The sequence below is a fragment of the Cucumis sativus genome, chromosome 3 (genome assembly GCF_000004075.3).
Source record: "Cucumis sativus cultivar 9930 chromosome 3, Cucumber_9930_V3, whole genome shotgun sequence".
NCBI lineage: Eukaryota > Viridiplantae > Streptophyta > Magnoliopsida > Cucurbitales > Cucurbitaceae > Cucumis > Cucumis sativus.
In genome coordinates this window covers 32062416-32081593 of record NC_026657.2, presented here as the reverse complement: position 1 = coordinate 32081593, position 19178 = coordinate 32062416, and the positions used below count along the sequence as shown (strand labels likewise).

Below are 19178 nucleotides of genomic sequence, written 5' to 3'. Positions count from 1 at the left end.
AAAATCAGCTCTCATAACATGATACTTTTTGGTGTAATTATATCTAAAAATGCTTGTTATAACTTAAGGGTATGTCTTTGAAGTGTATATTAAACCTTTAGCATAAAATATATAATTTTATTATACCATTATTAAGGTCTTACTGAAAGATATAAAAATACAACAATAATGAATATAAACTTAGAAAAAAAAAGCTTAGGTAAAGTAAAGGAACTAAAAATGTAACTCACAACATAGAGAAAAAATAGAAAGAAAGACACCAAATATTATTATTCTTTCTAGTTTCAGTTGACTTCATTGCTTCATTTCATTGAATTAGAATAATGATTAATGTTATAATATTACATAATTTTGATCAATGTGTTCTGTAAGCCTCTTCATAATTAAATATTTCTATTAGGTTAGTAATTCATCATTTCTAAATAAGAAATCAATTCTAATGAACTTTTTTATATATATATTTTGTTAAACTATATATTCATATAATATATATTACCTCTTAGAAAAAGTATATATTAATTATTTGCCAAATGAGCTATATGCTCATGTTAGCTGATATATGTTTTATATATTAATGGTCCAAAGTTAGTTTAAATCATATAAAGTCTAAGCATAAAAATGAACACTAAAATTAGTATGAAGTTAGGGTGAAAAATGTAAACTCCATCCACCTAACCTTATTTTTCAAGTGATGAATCTTCTTTCTATACTTAATGTGTGAGTTTTTACCGACCCTCGCATTTGTTATAAATGGTATGATACGATCCCTATATAGTTTTATTTTTCGAGGTAGACCTTTTATCACACACATAATTATAAACTAATTTCAATATGTTCAATAATAATTAATATCATGACATAACCCTAATACTATTTAGTCCAATATTACTATATTGTGTGGAGGATGAACAGGAAGGATAGGGAGAGAAAATTAAGAACAAAAATAGGCAATAAAGAAAGAAAGAAAAAAGATAATTGTAAGAGTAGGTTAAAGTATTATTTTTATTTATTAGTTACTACTAAATAATGACAATCTAGAATATTATTTCATCATAAAGTTCATTTCATTATGAATATATGTTTTTCCTTACCACATCTCTATAATAAAATAGCAGTGTTTATGATAATGTTGGTTTTAAATAAGATGAGACTAATAGAAAAGCTGATAATAATATTTGGAAATAATAATTTAGGAAAAAATTTATACAATATCACCTAAACACATTTAGCATATAGATATTAAGTCAAACTTTTGATAGCTTAATTATTATTAAGCATCCCATTGTTGAAAAACACATATTCTTTATTTAATTTTAGTGAAAAATATAATATTTAGAAATTAAATGTTAATTTTGAAATTTAATTTATGCGTACGTGCAATAAAAATAGAAAACACGGGAACAAACCACGTATCTTTTAATCCCTAACGCATTCGTATGTTGACTAAATTATGTTGATTTACTTTATTGATATACACAATTGAATTATATGCCATAAATTTTTAGAATCATAATGGTATAGGACAATTATCTAAGAATAAGATTGCTAGTTTTTTTTTTAGAATTTTTCATGTCTGTTTTGAATGTGACAAAATTTTGGTGTATTAAGTCATAATGGGTGGAATCATAAAAAGTGGATATTAGGGGAGCATGTCCAAGTCATTATGTTAAAACATGAAGTAGTAATTTGGACTAAATAATCAAATAGATTTTAAGGTTCCAAACAATAAAATAGATTTTAATATATATGTGACATCCTCCCAATTTGTTTATGAATTTATATTTGACAATTATTTGATTGAAAAAACTTAATACTTACATAAGAATCAAACTATATTATATTATATTAATTAAATAATAGATATTGTATTGAAATAGAGAAACATTTCGTTGTTAGTGCAACAATTACGAGGTTGAATATCGAACATTCAAGCTCGAAGAAAAGAAGCTTAGGTCAATTAACATTGAGTTCAGCTTACTTTGACACAACGTAAAAACTACATTTTCTGATTTTGTATCGTGTTTGAAGGTAGAAAATTATTAACCATTTGTTCAAGTACAACAAAAGACAATGTAAGAAAAATTGCTTACTTATTACTAAACTCACAAGTTTAAGTAAATGGAAGAGATTATATATTTAATTATGTCATTATTACTTCAACATAAAAAAAAAAACGTTCTAGAAAAATGAGGTGATAAGTGGAGTTGATGGTTGAAGCTTCTGATTAGACGTGGTTGCAACGGTTAGTTATCGAAAATGATCGCAAAAGTTATGTTTTTGTCACAAAAGTAGGTTGTCGGTAGTAGTTGTGGAAGGTGGTTGAAGAAGGGTTGTGATAGCCGGTGATAATCATAGCGGAAAAGAGGTAGATAATGATCAATAACAATACTTTAGTAAGTTTATACTATCTATACAATATAGTGAAATTAATCATTAAACACTCGAAATTTAATTTTTAAAATAAAAATGATTGAAAACGACGTAACTACTTACAAAATTTATATAATATAGTAAAATTCATGGTATATTCTTTAGCCAATCGTTGATTAACGTAACTCTTAAACGACTAATATGAATATATATATATATATATATATATAGTTGAAGTGATGTAAAAAGAAAATGTAATGTTTTGAGTGTAGTTTGAGTTTGGATTTATCCTTTCCAACACACTAAATTGTGTGAGAATTTAATATTCAGTTTAGATATGAATAAAAAGCAAAAGTAAATAAATGCATATTTAATAGTCATATATCCGTTAGATGAAATTTGTAATGCAAATAGAGGAGAGAAATAAACGTATCTACAAAGGACGTTAGGGGGGTAGTATAGGAATTTCAAAATTTTCACTTTTTATCATTTGGTATTATTCTTTCTTTATTTATTTCAATTAATTAATTAATTATCATAGAAGAAGCAGTTGACCTATGACGTGGGGTGTGTTAGGACCGTTGATTTAAGAAAATGAAGTTTAGAATGGGTCCGGATGTTGCGATCGGAGGGTCGAGAGTTGAGAATATGAAAGCGATTTGGAGAGGCCCCACGTAGACGGCCTCCACTTATTTCCCGGTAATTTTATAATTGTTGGTCTTCTAACTACTCCGTAACACAAGGACCTTTCTAACTCCACTTTTATATATATATATATATATATATATATATATATATATATATATATATATATATATATATATATATATATATATATTTGTTCAAATACCTTTATCTTTTCTTTTTATTTTTTTTAAAATTACTATAATATTATATGTGACTATCAATGTCAATCATTGATAATAGAAGTGAACATGATAGATTGAAAAACGAGCTGATTGTTCAAAATTAACTGAATTGAAGATGGTCGATGTCGATTTCTAAAAATTTCAAACTGACAACATTTTAAAAGTTATCAAATGCTTAAACAATTTGATGGACCAACCAACAATTGGTTTACACTTCTTCATGATCCAGGTATGTCTCAACATTTACTAAACTAATTATAGTCGACTCGACGTTGGTTTGGTTGAAAATTGACTTTGACCGATTGATCATGCTCATCGTTAATTGATCGAGTAGTTTAATAGAGTCTATCAACATTAACAGTAATGTTTTGCTATATTTATAAATATTTTTGTTCATTTTCTTATATTTGAAAAAGCTCTTTACTTATATCAATAATTTCACAGTACAATGTAAAATAATTTAATTGTACCAATTTTGATGGAAAATTGTCATCTTATTACAACTCTTTCACTCCAAATACATACTTTATAATTTTATAATTTTGGTTATCAATCATAATAAGAATATAAATTGAAAATCAATCTAACCTTTAAAGTGTATCAATTAAAATGATATTTTAAGGTTAAAGTGAGGTTACTTGGCCCATCAAATATTTGTTGTATTAAAAAAGTGATATATATTTTGAAAGAACCAATACTTTTCTTTAAAAAAATACATAAATTGAATTCAACAAATCCACATTTTCACTAATCTCAATTCCCCAATAAATTTGATATCAAAATGAAAGGTTATTGATATTCCAATCCAATTATATCATATAATTAGATTAAATATGTACGACTTTTGAGTGTGTATTAATGTGATGCAATTTTTTCAACCATACAAAAGGGTATATGAAACAAACTAATAATAAACATGTAAACCTAAATTTATTTAGTTTCAATAGTTAATATGATATCTTGACATACCATATGGTGTTTATGTATTAATAGTTGGTAAATTGAACATAATTCAACCTACATAAAATTGAATTTTAGTAATTTAACTATTTGAAACAAATTTTCAACCTTCTAAATTGATGAAGCTATGCATTGTGATAGCTTTTTTTATTAGTTGTTCTTGTAGAAGACATTAAATATACAATTAATATTCGTTTGTTTTTTCTTTGACAGAAACAATATAATTAATTTACAAGATTCCCACAATGTATATGAGACCAAAAAATGGCAATCATCTGAATTTGGGCTACTAATAATAGAAGTTTGTCAACTATATTTATTTCACAAAATATAACATACATATATAGTTTAATGTATATAAGATCTAAGAGAGTGAGTCAAATATGGATTTAGAGACCATATTTGTTGTTGTTTTACTTAATTAATAATCAATAAAATAAATTATGCCATTGTTATCTCATGGCCATGAAAGGTTGCTACACATATCTTATTCAATCTTTTGCTATTTTATTCCATCTTATTATTGTTCTTATATGTTCAAGTTCCTACCTTATTAAAACTTGAGAATCTATTGTGAGCTTATCTATTTATTTGTGTAAAAAATTCCTTAATTAAAGGTTTTTTTTAATAGTAAACTTATTTTTTTTATTTCCAATGTTTAATATGTTTTTCACACAAAACATTAACAATAACAATAATAATAATAAGAGTATTTTTTAAAATCAATTTGGAAGTTTAAAGTATATTTTATACTTTTTCAAACTTTAAAAACATTTTTGAAGTTGAGTGGACATTTATTTATATATAATTTAACTCATATTTTATTGAAAAATCCTCAAAATTTGGTGACTCTTTTAATTTCTTTTTAATAAAAAACAAAATTTCGTATTTGATTCTTCAATTATAAATAGAAACAAAAATATTATCAAACAACTTTTGTTGTTATCTACGTCGTATTTAAAAGTTCTCTCATTATATAAGTTTATAATCCATGTGATTATATAATTACTCTTGAACTTTGTGGCTAATTAAAATTATTATGAGCTCAATGTAAAGAGAGATTTTTTATGTGTTTACTTAGAATATAATAATTTTGTATTAGTGTGTATCATAAATAAAATTTGAAAGTTGGTTATATTTTATAAATATTTTGAATAGATTTATCATTTATAATAATTTTGTACTTAGATGCATAATTAGTTCAAATATTTGGTATAGTTAAAAAAGAGAGAAAAACAAAAGAAAAATGAATCAACATTGACAAAGGATTGCGTGAGTTGCACCTCTATAGGCTTAATTATTATTATTAAAAACCAAATGCCAATTTAATTAATCTAATCTAATAAACATTATAGTTCAAACCCAAGAAATGCAAATTTTTGATAGTTGACTTTGTTATATGTATATATAATGGACTGTCACTATCATATAGCCTTTGAAAAGTTATCAAATAATTATTCCTTTTAGAACCAAAAACTCAAACCCTTCTCTCATATTTATCCCACAAGGAAATTAACTTTAGGGTTTGGTTTTGATTTTTCTTTTCTTTCCACACATTAGTATTTTTAATATATAAGGAAATTAGGCGTATAATAACTTTAGCTTTCTGTATATTTTATTAGGATTAGGATGGTACAAGTAAAAATAATACAAATGAAAATAAGCGAAGGAATCGATTTTATATATAGTTTAATAGACCGTCTATTTTTGTGCACTAGATAATTTAAATTAAGGTTGAACATAAAAAAATATAATGACCCATTCGACAATAATACCTATTATAATCTTTAAAACGATCCATAGTTGGATTTATTTATTCGAAAAACGAAACACAATCTAATTTAACCATTTGCTTAATACAAATAAAAATTTGAAATTGACCTAACATATTTTAGATGAAATCAATTTAAACTAAAACATTTAATAATTAAAGACTCTTTTTATATTAACTTTATTTTTAAATTTCTTTTAGGCATTTTTGAAATATAACAAAAAAGAATTTATAAAATATAATAATATTATTTAGATGAATAAAGTTAATTTTTATGCTTTGTTTTGGTATGTACTCTTGCATTATTTTAGATTTACAAGAAGATAAATTAGTTTAATATATAGCAACAAATCCTATTTTATCATCTTTCTTTTTCTAGAAAACATTTTCTTTAATTAAAAAACAAAAGGCTTTAACATAAAATAATAATTTATATATAGTAATGAATGAATTTGAGTTAACATGAGTTCAACAAATAAAAGTTTGAAAATGGTATGAAATAACACGTACGCAATTGACCCAATTAGATATTCCTTTTGTAAAATAAAAATAAAATATTTTTTAATGGAAAAAAAAGGCATTGATTATTTATTTAAAATCTTAATTTTCTTTATATTCTTAATTAAATTCAACTCCAAAGTTGACAATGAGATGAAGAGTGACCCAAAGCACGCTTAGTGAAGACTATTATTTAATAATCATTAAATTAAGCATGGTCTTCTTTAGTTATTTTATAATAAAATCATTTTCACCTAAATAAATAAATGATAATAATAATAATAACAAATCAATAAATAAATAATGCAAATTAATTGATAAGCTTTCAATTTTTAGAATATAGTTGCATCTTTGAGGTCGATTTTATCCATTTTAAAATTTCTAGTCGGCTACATTAATTGTTAATTGTTTTTATTTCTGAAATTTGTATGTAATTATTTAAGAAGAAAAAAAAACTCAAAATTTTGTTGCAAAAGTATGTTATTGGTATTTGAGACATATTTGTTGTAGACTCCTTGAGAAATATATATATATATATTTGTCACATGGAGGCACATACATATTTTTCACTCCTTTTTTTTTTTAATTTTGTAATTTCCTTTTCCTCTTATTTCCTAATAAATCAATTAAAAATTGGAGTTTATTATATAAAGTAAAGAAAAATTATCAAAAATAGAACCTTTGACGACATATTTACATTTTTCTACACGATTTTGAAAACTTCTGTTCTTTAGTGGTTTTGTTCACTCAAGAAAATGATACTCAAAAGTGTTTTCGTTTTGGAATAAGTGAGATGTATCTCTCATTTCTTATGCCAACTAATAATTAGAAGTTTATTTTTTTAAAAAAATAGAAAAGGTAAGAAAATAAGAATTTTTTTCTTTTAAGGAATCATTTGCTAGAGAAAGAACTCCTCCTAAGTAACAACATTCACTTGGGTCAAGCAAAAGAAAGAAAGAATGGTCCTATCAATTTTTTTTTTGAAAGGTTTATGAAAACACAGATATTTGCGTGGTTTTCACTAACGATTGTGTATCAATTACTAGAGAGAAAATATTAAATTATAAATTTAGAGGTACTAATGGAGTTGGCTAGAAAGAGTTCATATATAGTATACTCTTTTAAAACCTAAGGCCAAAATTCTCAATAACGTAACTTGGCTAATGAGACTCTTCTGTTTGGCCTATTATTGAGGCGTCAAATAATAGATTTAAAACATTCCAACGTAATATAGAATCATATCAACTAAAAGTCTATAGTACATTTAAACTTTGCCAAATCATGTCAAGTGACCTAAAACATAAAAAGATGGGATCATCACCTTGTTGTAGATCACTATCACATCGTTCTAGATCTAAGCTTTCATTTGCAAAGAATGAAGTTATTTTAAATAATGAATAACTAAAGCCCTTAATAATTTATATGAAGAAAGATAGGGTTTTTCTTTTTCAAAAAAAAAAAGAAAAAAATATAATTAATCAATAGAATATTAAGCAAATTTAGTGGGCTAAGAATATTCGAAGGGTTGATGTAATTAATTAATTTCAATGGTACGGCTGATGATTGAAAAGAAAAAAAAATGAAGATTGGGACGACAAAGTTCATTGTATGACAACATCATATTTCATCATTTTACTTATAAATCAATTATTTTCCTCATAATATTCTTTCACTTCCTATTAACATATCAAATTTAAGTGCCTCACTTTTCATTTCTTATACACTGTATATATATCTAGCTATGATCAAGCCATTGTCAAACAACAATGTTTGGGAGTGCATTTATGACGTGGTCGAGTCATCTTTTGATTTTTTTTGATAATTTCAAAATTAATGATTTAAAATCAACTAACTGAATATTAATGTGTTTTCGAGTGATTTAAAAACATGACAAACATAATATTTAACAGTGTGGATATGTTCTAATTCTAAAATTGATTTCGACTAATTACTTCCAAAAAAGATCATACAAATTATTATTTAACTAAACTTCTTTTGGAGATGGGTTCGTTTTGAAAATGGCTTGAAACCATGTAAGATGACGAAACCTTTCTGGAGACTTTCTAGAGAAATGTGTGAAGAGATGGCATAGTGTTGCTGGTTCTCAAATTGGTAGAAGGGAGATTGAATTATTGGGCTTTTCCTAACTACTATATTGGGCCTCCTCTATGATCAAGCCCATTATAACATTTCCAAACAACAAGAAATGTTTTTATAAAATAAAATAATAGCATATATAACACAAAAGATAAAATTCAATAAATAAAAATGAGTTCTTTTTTTCTTAAGTCAGAAAAAATTATTTTAATTACTATACTAATCAGTACTTTAAAATGTACTTTTCAACCCTATGATATACCTTTCCCAATAAATTGGTGAGAAGCTATATATTTATATCATAAGATTCAAAGCTATGGAATGATATAAGAGTGATTTTTTACTTCACTACAGAAAAGGTATACCATGGAGGGGTTTGAAAGATCCAAACACAACATTAATGGCAATATTGAGTGTTTGAAAGCTTTGCCTAAACTAGAAACGTTTGAATTTTCCTACAACTCTTTTCTTTTTCCAAATTAGTCACCATAGATTAAAAAAGTTATTGTGAAGTTTAACTATTTGCAAGGACTTAAGCAAATACGGTTGTTGTGAATAAAATAGAAATTTATCGAGGAAAAATAAAAGGCAAAGAAACTTTAGTCACGCAACGTTTTGGAAAGATTAAGAAGTAACCTATCACCTAAAAAAAAGTTCACACACACCTCTCTAGATAAACAATAAGATATTTTGCAACCAAAGAAGATAAGATGATTGTTGAGAGGCTAATTTACGACATGGTAAAATACTTTCAAGGTTTAGATGTTATCTCGATTTCTATGTTTTCAGGATTGGTTTACTACGGTTCATGCTCATTTTGATTTGAAATATGTGCTTTTAAAAAGTAATATAACATAGATAGATCATGCATGCTAAGAGTTTAAAACCTCTAATTGGGGTCGAGTTGTGAAACTAACTAAAAAGTTTAACTAAAATTTGAACCGTCACAAAACTAAAAGTATTTTCTAACTAAGAAAATCAAACTATTAATAACATTGTACTTTTCAAATCACTAAAAAAATTGATGCATTGGAAAGAAGGTATTAGGCAACTAAACAAAAGAAATTCAAAGAGTTCTCCAAACAAAAGGAAAAGGTTTTATTTTTACTAAAGGGGCTATTTATACGATAATTAACTAATCATACATTAATTTATTTTTATTAAGGAATTTTCTTCATTTCTTCAAAAGGTTATGAGATTAGATACCACTCTTCATTCATCAATTAAAGTTGAGAATTAGACATTTTAACTTCTAACCAAACTTTTGTGGATCACTTATTTTACAGTCTTCTATTGTTAATTTTCAAGTACATGTCTGTTTAAGTTATGAGTTGTAAGAAGCAACATTTAGTTAATTAATAAGTTAATTTGGTGCTTTAGTTGGGGAATTTCTTATATGTATATATTTACCCTTAGGGCTGAAAGTGAAACTTTTTAAACACCAATTACTAACCATTTGTTATCTATTTGGAAGAGGTGTTTTTCTATTCAACTAAAAACTAATTCTATTTTCTAAAATTTGACAGATAACTAAATAAATATATGAAAACCGAAGTACATTAGCAAGAAACAGAGAATTAAGAATCTCAAAATCGAACAAAAATAAAAAAATGATTCAAAGCTTATATAAAATCCAAAATGTGTGTATGTATAAATATAAAATTTAAGCTGCATAGTGAGTGAGAATAGAAAATGAATTGAATATATAAAAAGAGAGATTAGCATTGACAGAATCCAGAAAACAGGAGTTTTTGGACCCAAAACCAAACAGATAAGGTACGAAGAGAAAGTGAACCGACAAACATTTTTTGGTTTTACCACAAAGACCAGTCCACATACCCTCGTGTCTCCCATGAACTTGTCCTTCTTTCTACATTATTCTATACAATAAAAACATATTCACCTCTTACTAAATTCCACAGCCACCAATCAACAGCATCATATCCTAAATCAAACACACACACTAATTCTTAATCTCATTCTCTACAAAGTACTTGCAATTTCATATCTATGGTCAGCTTGGGATAGCCACAAAGCGTTCGTATCAACAAACAATGAGTTTTTCGACAAAACCAAGGCATCATCACATCACAAGTTCGTTTAGAATGGAGGAAGGAGTTAAACATCATCAATATATGGACATGGGAAGAGTTTTTGACACAAGGGTCTGTTCTGTTTCAGGGAAGGGAAGATATCTATTTTTTATAACATGATCCATAGAGGAAGGAATAAAAAAAATAAAACCCCACATGCCAATACATTGGCTTTGTTAAGAAAAAAAAAGGGTAAAAAAGAAAGGTCATACACATCACATAAAAGAACAAAAAATCGGCCACTCAAGATGCTAGAAGCAAACAAGACTGCTATGCTATTGCTTTCTTTCCTCCCTGTCTTCATTATCTAACTGAAAAGACAAATGCAGAAAAAAAAACTGCAATACCGTGGCAATGTCATCATCGTTGTCGGTCAGTCCAAGAGAATTGGAGGGGAGATGCAGACATTGGTCAGGCTCTCATCACAACATACAATCAGTCCTTGCAGGCAGCCTCCTGAAGAAATTCAGTGGCACAGAAGGAAGCTTATGGCGGAATCTGGGGTGTCTCAAAACATAAAATCCAGTAAGCAGGGCCACAACTTGGAATGGTGTGACGTATAAGACAATGGCAGCAACAAGACAGAACAAAACAAACAGGGCAGTGGCTCTTGGGTCTCTCCAGCTAAGCAAAGACTGCAACCTCTCTCCTTGAGTCGCTAAGTCCCCCACAACAGTCTGAATCCTCCCAGCAATGCTTCTAAGTCGGTCATACCTCATCCTCACTATGTCACCACCCCTTGATGTTGGGAATGTGTCGAATTCTTCGTCAAGTTCATCGGGGTGTGCAGAGTCTGCATGTGACAAACGAGTGTCCATGTGTGGCGGATGCCTCGGTCTCCAACGGTAATACCAAACACCAATCAAGAAGAGGTAGAGGAAAATGGTGGGCAGGATTAGCTCTGGGTACATGACCAGGATTATGAACAAGATGTGTATCAGTACAGTGGTAATGGGGTTTTTCCAGTTGCAAATTTGATCAAACCATTTTCCTACTGCTATTAATCCACTTAAAACTCCCATAATCCTGAAGAAATTTGCTTTGCTTCTTCGCATACTCCACATGTGGGAACCGACATCCAGCATATATTCAACAACTTCCTTCCTCAGTGGTGGCTCGGCCCGGGTCAGCCTCATTGATACAATCTGAGTCGCCTGATGCCTTAAGCTATCAAGCTGGCTGACCGTCAAAGGATGAATATAATGCATTTTGGGAAGCAGGGGATGTGTGTACATGTGCATCATGTTCAGCAAGGAAGAGCAAGTGAACCTCACAGCCAAGTGTATCTCACCCATCTTCTTCACTCCATTTGGATGCAAAACCAGAAGAGGATACGAGTGTGTGTAAACTCGGTCTGTTTCGAGAGTTGAAAGACGTATCCTCACCTTCCCAATTCGTGAATCCTTTGTCCCTCCACCTTTATCTCCCCCAAGCAAATGGCAATTATCAAAAACACCGATCGTAACCACTGTGCATGGATCGAAAACTTCCCAAGTATACTGCTCATTCCACTTGGGTGTGAAGCTATCAATGATCGTCCTAGTTCGAACCCACTTCTGCCCGTATTTCGCCACACAATATGCATCTGTTGTCCCACGACCATCTTTAGTCTTCATAGGCATCAATCCCTGAGCATTGAGGATACCTAATTCCAACACTCCAATGCTCTGCTTCCACAATACTTTGGCAGTAGGACGAAGATCACTGCTGTAGTGTGTTGATTCGTCCAAAACATGATAACCACCTTCCAAACAGATCCTCATATGAATTCTGCTAGCGAACTTGATTTCTTTCTTCTTTTCTCCTTCAAGGATAATATGCTTCTCCAGATTGTACCATTTGCTGTTCACAGGTTTATGATCCAATCTCCGGTCCACATATTGCAAAGGAATCGCACACCTACCAAGGGTTTCATCCTTATTCGGAGCAACTCGGTCCTCAACGCTCAAAATCAAGGGTTCCTCAAATGGTTCAGCAGCTACAAACATCAAATCCTCATTCCACAATGGATTGATTGTTCTGTTCTGGGAAATCCTTGTTCTCAAAGCTTGATTTCCCAGGACAGCCTTCACAAAAACTTCAGGGTATCGACCCTTATCAGTAGGCTGTAAGTCCTGAGCTTCAATAACATTAACCCTTAAATACCAGAGCTTAGGTGAAAGATACACCTTCGATCGAATATTTGCTAGACCATCAGTTCCACTGACAGTTGCAGCATCTGAATGCCATGCTTCAGGAAATGCTTCATCAGCTTGAGTTCCCATCCAAACGGCCAACATTAGCTCTCCTTTCAGTTTATCGCCTTTCTTATCTTCAAGTCTATACCATTGAGGAGCCAATGGACTGTCGGGTGGAACACGCTTTGGAATCTCATTCATGTCAAACAACACACGACCCATAAAATCATCCTTCACAAAATCTTTATCCTTTACAGTAACCTCAAGCACTGAAGACTGAATCCGGTCTTTTGAGAAGGCAAAAACCTGGCTCCACTCAGGATTCGACTTCTTCTCAAAATGTCGAGTTGTACCCTTGTAGTTCCCAAGCTTCACCTCTACATAAGGGTCACAGCTGCCAGTAACATCCTTTCCAGGCAAGTCTTTCGCTTTGACAACACGGACATAGAGATACTGCATTTGCTCAACGAGATCATACGTGCTCGTGAGCTTATCTCCAGTGACCTTCCCCCCACCAAGATGGGGATTGGTCTCCTTCAATAGAAAATCTTCTGGTGGTGGCCTCTGCATCTTCTTGTTGATAAGGAAACGGATCCAAAATAATTAGTAGACAGAGTACAGTCAGATTTCTTCACCGAAGCTGAAGATTGAATCCAAATTATGTCAAATAGTTCTCAGAAGCCTATAAAATAGGGAAGAAGATAATAAATTAAAACAGAATCAGCTAGCCGTTACAATAAGTGAATAGACTAAAGATTGCCTCAAACTATGGAAATTTTAAATCAAAGTTTCTTAAAAGCCTCAAAATATTAGCAGTTCCACATACAGACATGCTGCTTCGAACTCACCAAATTAAACAAAACAAAAGTAGCTAACATATCCTAAGCTATTTTGAATACCACCAACTCAAATGGAATAAGAAAAGACATAGATCTTAGAACCTCATAAAATAATATTACCTCAAAAGTAGTACATAGAAATCCAAACAGTTCTTGTCGGACGGTTTCAGATCTAAGTGCCAGAACCCTGAACATTCCAAGACAGAGACATCACAAGTTTAACTAATGCGCAGAGAAGAGTTCGTACTTCCATAAGAAGAAAAAAGAAAAACAATCAGAAACAAGGAAGAAGAAGGGCTTTCTTCTAAAAACTCCACCAATTTTTTTAAAAAAAAATGCAAAAGAGAAATGCTGGTTAAAGCTGAAGTTATTACGTTATCGTCCACAATAAAGGACAAAAACAAAAACACAGCCATGAAAGTAGCGGTGAGTTCGTCATTTTCTGGAAACAAAATAGACCTTCGTATGTAATGCTAATTACGCCATACCCCAAACAACCATTTGGGTTTCGAGAACTCTCTATACATCAGTCAGGGTTTAGTTTCAAAACCCACAAAACCCAAAATACAATTTCATCTTCAAAAAATTTCCCAAGAAACAGAGTCAGAGAAAAACAGGGCATTAAAGTTCAAAACCACCACCAACAACAAAAATCATATCCCCAACACAAAACCCAAAAGAAAAACATTACATACACAAAATGGGGAAAAAAAAACTAATCAAAGCAAGCATTTCAGACGAAAACCAAAACGATAATGCAAACCCATTTGAGATTGAGAGAGTACCTAAAATGGGGTGAAGGCGAATGATGAGAGGACAGCAAGTATGATGAGAAAAGAATGATCGGCAAGAGAAACCCAGTTGAGGAAAAGAAAAATGCTGAAGTTCCAAAGAGATAAGGAAGAGAAGGGGGGATGAGGAGGATAAAGAGGGAAAACGAGGAGAAAAAGGAAAGGAAAGAAGGGTTAGCAGAGCAGAAGTGCTTTTGCTTTTTGCAGAATTGCTTTATGGGTTGGGATCTGATGAATCTGCGAGAAATATACAGAAATGGTTAGAAGGGGTTGTGGTGTGGAGTAGAGTATTTAGTATGGAAGGTGGAGGGACCCAAATGAAGCGTGTGAAGGACCACCATTGGAGCTCACAGGTGCCATGGATTTCTCTGTTGCTTTGAGCTTAATAATTATTTATACACACACACATATACATATAATATAACGGAGAATCAACAACCCTCCTTCTATCTTCTTCTTCTTCTTCTTCTTCTTCTTCTGCCTCCTCTCTCTCCGTGTGATTTGGGGAACTGTAAAATATGAAAAACAATATTAATGGAAACAGTAGAGGACTTAAAAGGATCACCTCTTCTTGAAAAATGGCCAAACTCAAACTCTAATGAAAAATGGCACTTAAAATTAGAATTTGAAATTTAACCTTTTAATCTATAGCATATTAGTAATGTTGAATTTCAATATTTTCAAACTTTAATACATTTATGTGCATCTTTTTTTATAGGGTAACAAAAAAAAAAAAATATAGATAATATGTAGGTCTAGGGTAGTATATTATTTTGGTAAGAGGGGTTTTGTGTTAACCTTCGTTTATACGGAGATGTCTAGAAAAAAACAATTGATTAAGAAATTGCATATTAGGTATAAAGTAAATGAAGCAAAAAGTTAATTATATGCGTTGTCTCCACTATAATACAAAATTCAAAATACTTTTGGATCTTCTCTTTTATATATAAGATCGACCACACAGTTATAAAATTCATAACATAAGTTTAGTGATGGAAAATCAATATTGTCTAAGGAAAAAACATACAATAAAAATGTATAAAAATCATAAAAATGCAAATTATTTTTACACCCTAAACATTTGTTAGTTCTGTCATGAAGGTGAATGATGTTAGAGGAAACTTCCAATATTTTTAATGCATTTTTGCCCTTTTTTTTTCCCTAAAGAACATGAAATAATATTGTATATATTTTATGTAAATTCAATATTTTACCTGAAAAATATAGAGTAAGAGCAAAGGATAGAATGAGAAAAGGTTTTAAAAGAAAGAATTCAAGAAAAGTAGTGCTCAAAAGCATCAGTATCAAAACTTGGAAGGCAAAAACAATTTACCTTTTGAATGATCATGTAAAAAATTCAAGTGTAATATGTATACATCATACAGGAAGCTAATTCAAGTAATTAATTAGCTATGGTTAATTTTAATATTAGGCAAATTAAGATATCAATTTAAAAGTAATAGGAATTCATGAAACTATTCTTAATAATTTTAAAAAGAGAATGAGATAATAAAAATTGAAGATTAGTTATAGGATATGATATTTGGGTATAAGTTCTCTGTAAAGTATAAGTTTTTGTTTGGATTATACATATACAAATCAATTATACAACTCCTACATCAACTAAAAGTAGGATTAGGTATATTAGGTAAATAGTTATATATTATAAGAGTAACAAACCAATATATTATCGATTTATTGCGATGGGTAGCATTTTTAAAATCTTACCAATGTGATAATTAGTCACTAATTGTTTTCAAGATTATCTTAAGGAAGTTGGATGGATGCATAAATTGAGTTTGCATAGACTCAATGACTGTACTTTATAAGGATAGAATGAAAATACATATACATATATTATAATGGAAGAAGAAAAAGTTGGTGGGGGTGTGGTATCCAAAGCAAGAGCCAAGAAGAATTCCATAAATAATAACACATATTCCATTGAAAGAGAAATGGTTTCTTTTTTGAAACACAACAAAATGTAAAGAATAAAGGGTTGGGTAAGAAATAAGTGCTTTTGAAGGAACCCATTTATTCCTTTGGCCAAATGAAAAAAGAATCCCATGGCCATGGTAGAGAGCTGCTAAAATTAGGGTTAATATGTTATGGGTTCATATATATATATATATATAGTATATGCATTCCTTAGAAGAGAAGTTACTCTTTTGAGCTTTCAATATTTGACACTTTAATTTGGAAAGAAAATAGATTAAAAAGGAAGTGGTTTGATATATGCTTTTATGGTTCTTAGGTTAAATAATAAAAATGGTTAATGTTAGCAATATAATTGAAAATCAATCTTAGTTTTAGGCAAAGAAAAGAAAAAGAATATTGCAACCCTAAAAAATTCCCAACAAACTCTTGCAACATTATACAATTCTATATATATTGCAAAATGTTTTGTTGAATAGAGTTTCAACTTTCGGGATTTATTGATTTTTAATTGATGATCGAGTGGATGAAAGATTCTAGTCTTTATCCGCTCGACCAATTAGTTAATATCTTAAGATTACATTTGGTATCTTGGTAGAAGAAAGCGGAAATTGGAACCTCATATAGAATAATAGCTAAACAAAAGTTCAACTATTATTGTTTTATAGTACTAGAATTTCATCGATATGTCGATATTTTTACGTTTGCGTAACATCGATATTAACGTGAAAGGTGAATCTAACATTACCATAATAATTATTAGAGATGAAACCATTCAACATCACACAACACAAGCTCTCTTTATTATAAAAATCATTTGAAATAACAAAGCCTTTTTTCTTTCTATCACTTAATCATCCAAGATAGCACTTTTATCTATTTTTTAATACATCACCTTTTAAAGTACTTATTATTTAAGTTGTAATTGAGTTTGTCCTTTAAGAAAGTTACCCACTAAGAATAATAAATTAGGATTATTATTATTATTATTATTATTATTATTCAATACTCATTAATTAATTAAATATCCTTAAATTGGCATTTTGATATAACCATTGGATGGTTTTGTAAGCTTATAAGGTATATGTCTCCAAATCAACTAACATAATAATCATATTTGTTCAATAAAGAAATGGTACAAGAAAGTGTAGGGATTGAAGTACCTAAAATACCTAATGTACTTTGTTGTATGCACATAACCATTTGACCATATAAAGATATCTTTTTTAGCATCACACAGACACACACTTTACTTTTCAAACCTTCATGCAACCCTACATAAAAAGTATTGATATATAAGGGGATATGGTTGCACTTAATATCTAATCACCACATGCTGTTTCTAAATACTAAAAAGCCTAAAAAGCCTAACGTTAGCTTGCAAAATTGTTTTTTGTTTGTTCGTATTGAACTTAAAATGTTAAAGTTATGGTTGGTAATCGTTTTATTTTTTACTTTTTTGTTTTTTGAAAATAGGTAAACGTTGAGCCAAATTACAAACATGGAAACAAGTTTCTAAAAACTTTTTTTTTTCGATTTTCAAAACTTAGATTGATTTTTTAAAATATCGATAAACAAAGAGTACAATAAAGCAAAGCATGCACTTAGAGGTGAGATGGATGGTTTTAAACTTAATGTTTAAAAAATTAAAATAAAAGATTAAATGGTTACCCAACCAACTTAATTAAGCTAATTATTACTATAAGTTAATTTTTCTAATTGATACTAACATTTTCTTATATACGTTTTTTTTTTTTGTACAAATGAGGGTGGGGAATTATGAATTACGAGTCTCTTAGTTTTTCGCATTCATTGATATTAGTTGACCTAAGCTTTTTTTTTTCCCTTTCTCTTCTTGACCTCTCTTGTAGTGGTTGTTAGATAGATTATCAAATTGCTATGTATATTATTATCACAATGAACAGAAAAATCATACACAAATATAGATTTGAGCTCAACGAATTTACGTTGTCTCCTTAAGACAATTTTACTCACCTTAGTGCAATTTACAGTAATTGTCTCCCAAGATAGAACATATCAACTTTCTTCTAAGTGTAGCACTCCGTATAGAAGATCTACGAACGAAATCTTGTGAATCTACCGAACATCAAGATTGTGGATATGAAGAGAAATTTGTTTATAGAAGACAAATGATTTTTATGTGTTCTTTTCTCTCAACCAAAATGACTTATTTATAGACTTTTCGTGGCCATTCGAAGAGTCATATCCTTTAGTTAATAACACTTTTCATAAAATGATGCATCCACTCATGATACATCCATTCATGAAGAATCATAACCATTTATTCCAACAGTGGTCTCTGAAATTTGTAAAGGATGCAACAAGTAACAAGTAAATATTACAATATTAATTTAGAAGAAAATGACATTACAATCGGACTACAAAATAGAGACCTTCTAACCCTATCCTAGTACTATGTTAAATTACAACTAACAACTAAACTCAAAAGTGCAATGGGAGGAGAATTTACTCTTTTTGAAGTACATATTGATTAAAGTAAGAGATGTGTGGGTTTTTTGAGGAAAACATGAGCGATATGTTTCATGTAATTCCTTCTTTTTACAAGTTCTCTATGAAAGTTTATAGAATTTGGTTTTCTTTGTGTGTGTGTGTGTTTTTTTTTTTTCCTTCTTTTTGAGGGATATATGGACCACAACTTCATTATTCTCTCTCTTTTTGTGTTTTATCTTTCGAGAGATGCTACCCAAAGAAAACTATTTCCATCTTTCATTCCTTTTTTTTTTTTTTTTTACTTTT

At 29.6% G+C, this 19178-nt stretch overlaps 1 protein-coding gene across 1 annotated transcript; it reads right to left on the bottom strand.

Annotated features, from left to right (window-relative positions):
* Nucleotides 1–10609: 10609 nt before the first annotated feature.
* On the bottom strand, nt 10610–14964 carry LOC101204035 (FT-interacting protein 3). The gene is made up of 3 exons (XM_004136531.3): nt 14460–14964; nt 13795–13861; nt 10610–13517 (listed from the first exon to the last, which is right to left on the bottom strand). Exon 3 carries the CDS (start codon nt 13403–13405, stop codon nt 11081–11083), a length of 2325 nt encoding a protein of 774 aa, XP_004136579.1. The 5' UTR covers nt 13406–13517; nt 13795–13861; nt 14460–14964; the 3' UTR covers nt 10610–11080.
* Between the last annotated feature and the right edge of the window lie 4214 nt (nt 14965–19178).

Coding starts and splice junctions, on each gene's coding strand:
- LOC101204035 (XM_004136531.3), bottom strand. CDS start 13,405: ATGCAGAGGCCACCACCAGAAGATTTTCTATTGAAGGAGACCAATCCC.